General features: G+C 45.5%; 1 protein-coding gene across 4 annotated transcripts in view; it reads left to right on the top strand.

The window, feature by feature from the left end:
• Prss36 (serine protease 36) overlaps nt 1–4,246 on the top strand; it is a 19,073-nt gene that overhangs the window by 4,901 nt on the left and 9,926 nt on the right. For all 4 annotated transcript variants that reach the window (XM_021212887.1, XM_029543319.1, XM_021212877.2 and 1 more), the window contains exon 6: nt 525–691. In XM_021212887.1, coding sequence (XP_021068546.1) covers nt 525–691 — 167 coding nt within the window. The remainder of the gene's footprint in view (nt 1–524; nt 692–4,246) is intronic.

Genomic DNA, 4,246 nt, shown 5'->3' with positions numbered 1-4,246 from the left:
GACAGATTTCTGAGTTCGAGGCCAGCCTGGTCTACAGAGTGAGCTCCAGGACAGCCAGGTCTACCCGGAGAAACCCTGTCTCAAAAAGTAAAAAGTGAGAGAGAGAGAGAGAGAGAGAGAGAGAGAGAGAGAGAGAGAGAGAGAGAGAGAGAGAGAAACAGATTGTGTGATGGAAGTGGTGGGCCAGGGAGCCCTCTTTTTTTTTTTTCCCAAGGCAGGGTCTCACATAGCCCAAGCTGGCATTGAACTTGCTATGTAGCTGATGATGATCTTGAGTTTCTGATTCTTCACCTCTAGTTTCCAAGTTCTGGGATTACCGGCACGTGTCAGCACACCTGGTTTATTCAGTCCTGGGGACTGAACACAGCTTTTGTGTATGTTAGCAAGCAGCCTACCAACTGAGCTACACTGACTCAATAGAGGCATGTTGACGGAACTATCTAGGCGGCCACGGAAGGGACAAAGCAAAGGTCTGGAGAGATCAGTGTTTCATACCTAACTCACAGTATCTGTTCTGCCCTCAGTCCCTCTGCCTCTGCCCTGGGTTCTACAGGAAGTGGAGCTAAGGTTGCTGGGAGAGGCTGCCTGTCAATGTCTCTACAGCCGTCCCGGCCCTTTCAACCTGACTTTCCAGCTGTTGCCAGGGATGTTGTGTGCTGGCTATCCAGAGGGACGAAGGGATACCTGCCAGGTAAGAAGAGATCTCGCCCATAGGAAGCACCTAAGGAGTAGATGAAAATTTGAGCCTCATCTCTAATGGAATCTTGCCTGGGGAGTATGGCTCATGGGTACAGTATGTGCCTAGCACCTAGGAGGTGCTAGGTTCAATCTCTGGCAACAAAACAAAACCCCAAAGACAGCCAATGGAGCCTGGCATAAAGCACTTGTAATCTCAGCACTTGGTAAACAGAGGAGAAGCCAGGTGAACCACTCAGGGCCCGTCTGAGCTACGAAGTGGTCATTCTAGGCTACGTGAGACCCTAGCTCAAAACAAAACAAAAGAATATCAATGAGTAGGACTGGCATAAAGATTATAGATGAATGGAAGCTAGGACTCAACACATATACTGTTACCCTTGGAAGTATGATGCAGCAGAGCCCAGACTCCCAAGCGTCAGTTGCTGCTACATCTACCCTGCATCCCATGAGGCAGGGGTTGTGGATCCCAAATTATGGCTAGTGAGAGAATGAAGAAAGGACAGACACACATACAGCAAAACTTGGGTTAGAGTCCCACTACAGCTGGGAACCTTGAGGTGTTCATTGGGCATAGCACAGTGACAAGGTTTAACTAGTCTCAGTAGGAGGTCGCCGTAGAACAGTAGTCTGGGGCTGCCAACTTCTCAAAGGGAGCTGCAGCTGCTAGTCTTTACACACACTGATCAATAGTTTTGGACTCCGGAGTTGAGCTCTGCCATCCGTCTTGAGCATGGCCCGTATGTGGATACAGCTTTGCCAGTATCTCATGATCCCAAGGCCTTGGGGCCCTTGACCTGGTCTCGTCCATGTCAACAGTACTCTCAAGACTTCACTCACTCGGGGCGTCCTCTACGCCCTTTCACAAGTCCAGCACCACCAGCTGTTAAATATTCAACTTTGCCAAATGTTTAAACTTAATATCTGGAAGATGACAATAATACGTCAAGTGTTGTTACCATAATTAATGACCTCACTAAGATCTAAAAAGGTATTAGCTATTATTTTTCTTATTCCAAAGCCCAGCCTATATAACACAACACTTGTTGCTTAGTAGGTACCTAAAGAATAATTATTGAGGAAAATGAATTCTTTTTTTTCACTTTTTAGATATTTTCTTTATTTACATTTCAAATGTTATCCCCTTTCCTAGTTTCCCCTCCAAAAATCCCCTATCCCCTCCCGCCTCCCCTTGCTCCCCAACCCACCCACTCCAGTTTCTTGGCCCAGGCATTCCCCTATACTGTGGCATAGAATCTTCACAGGACCAAGGGCCGAATTCTTCACAGAGGGAATTTTCCAGATAATTGACTGATGGCCAAAACAGTATATTTGAAACAACTTTTTTGAGAGATTAACCCAGCATTTATGGTAGTGGTGTGAATACAAAATAGATAGTTTTGGGGTTCCAGGACCCATAGGCATAATTAGTCTCTTAAAATTTTAGATTTTAGCCTTTAATCCCAGCACTTGGGAGGCAGAGGCAGGTGAATTTCTGAGTTTGAGGCCAGCCTGATCTACAGAGTGAGTTCCAGGACAGCCAGGGTTACACAGAGAAACCCTATCTCGAAACTGCCCCCCCCCAAAAAAAATTAGATTTTGTTCGAGGCCAGCCTAGTCTACAGAGTGAGTTCTAGGACAGCCAGGGCTATACAGAGAAACCCTGTCTCAAAAAAATTTTTAGATTTCGTTTTATGTATATGTATTTATTTTATTATTATTTTATGTGTGTGAGTGTTTTGCCTGATGAGTACCACATGTGTGCAGTACCTGCAGCGGCCAGAGGAGGGCACCAGCTCTCCTAAAACTGTAGTTTCAGATGAGTCAATCATGTGGATGTTGGAATCCATACCTGGGTCCTCTCAAAGAGCAACGCTCTGATTACCACTGAGGCATCTCTTCAGCATCAATTACTTGGTTTCCCTCGCCCTGAATATCTTTTATTTACATTTAGACAATTTCATACATGTATACAATGTACATTGATCATATCCACACTGAACTTCCCCTCCTTCTCCCGGCAGATACCAGCAACACCCCCTCCACGCCTACCTCTTTATCGTCTCTTTGTCTCTTTTTATTTTTGCAAATGACTTGAGTCCAGTTAGTGCTGTCTGCTGAAACGCTGGCTGATCCCATTAGTTTGAGTGTGTGTAGGTAAACACTCATGAGTGAGCTCCTGAGTGGAGACAGCACTTCACACCACTCCTCCCACCCAGCCTCTGGTCCTTAGGTTCTTCCCACCTCCTCCTCCTCTGCCCTGTTGCCTGGGGAACACTCAGGGGTGCTGATATAGGTATTCACCTAGTCTCAGCACACTGGCCAGTTATGTGTCTGCATCTAACTGACGCCCACTGCAGAGAGCTTTCTGACCAAGGTGAGAGCTGCACTGATCTATGGGTGTAAACATAAATATTTAGAGAGCAGTTTAACAATATGTAGCAAAACAATGGTGGAGTAGATTACCTGCCTGGCCATGACTCCATGGTATACATTACCTTCCCGTGGGTTCCTCAGACACCCAATCAGAAAGCAGGTGGTTTACCCCTGTGACCTCCATACCACTGTTTTATCAATGGGCACATCTTGCTTGTTGGGTTCATATTGTAGCATTCATTTTTTTTTTTAGATTTATTTATTATATGTAAGTACACTGTAGCTGTCTTCAGACACTCCACAAGAGGGCATCAGATCTCATTACAGATGGTTGTGAGCCACCATGTGGTTGCTGGGATTTGAACTCAGGACCTTCAGAAGAGCAGTTGGTGCTCTTAACCACTGAGTCATCTCACCAGCCCATATTGTAGCATTCATGATTCACTGCTGGGTAATAGTATTGATGACTTGAATTCCCCACCAGCTTTCATAGCAAGCACTTCCATAGCACTATGAAAGCTAGCCATCGGGGAAGATGTTTTCTGGTCAGCTCCAGGTTGATTTCTCTGTGTATTGCAACTAAAGTGTGTTGTTTCTGCATTAGTCCCACCATCTGTGGTTGGCAATCAAGAGCAATGGCAATAGTCTATGTTGTCTTGGGGGCCTCTGGGGCTTCCCTGATGAACAGCTCATAGGGAGGTGTGCCATACTTGACACTAATTAATTTTAATTTAATATATATATTTAAATTTTTGACAGGGTCTTACTACATATTATTGGCTGGCCTAGAACACTCACTCTTTGTAGAACAAGCTGTTATATTTTTTACTTAAAGTACTGGGTTTCCATAAAGGTTTTCTGTATACCGTTAGTTTTGGTTAACTTATCCCATTTTCTCCTTTCTCCTGTGCCCCCATCCCTATCCCAACTTAACCCTTTAATCCCCCAGTTCCCTCCCACTATTATAGCACATGTGTTCTACTAGGCCCTCACCCCTTCAGGCTTCTTCCCTCCCTCTCATGAACCCATTCAAGCTTCCTGACTACTACAGCCAATTAAACATAAAAATGGCCGAGCATGGTGGCGCACGCCTTTAATCCCAGCACTCGGGAGGCAGAGGCAGGTGGATTTCTGAGTTCAAGGCCAGCCTGGTCTACAAAGTGAGTTCCAGGAC

Source organism: Mus pahari, chromosome 1 (genome assembly GCF_900095145.1).
Source record: "Mus pahari chromosome 1, PAHARI_EIJ_v1.1, whole genome shotgun sequence".
In the NCBI taxonomy this organism is placed as follows: Eukaryota; Metazoa; Chordata; class Mammalia; order Rodentia; family Muridae; genus Mus; species Mus pahari.
This window is presented reverse-complemented; position numbering and strand designations above follow the sequence as displayed.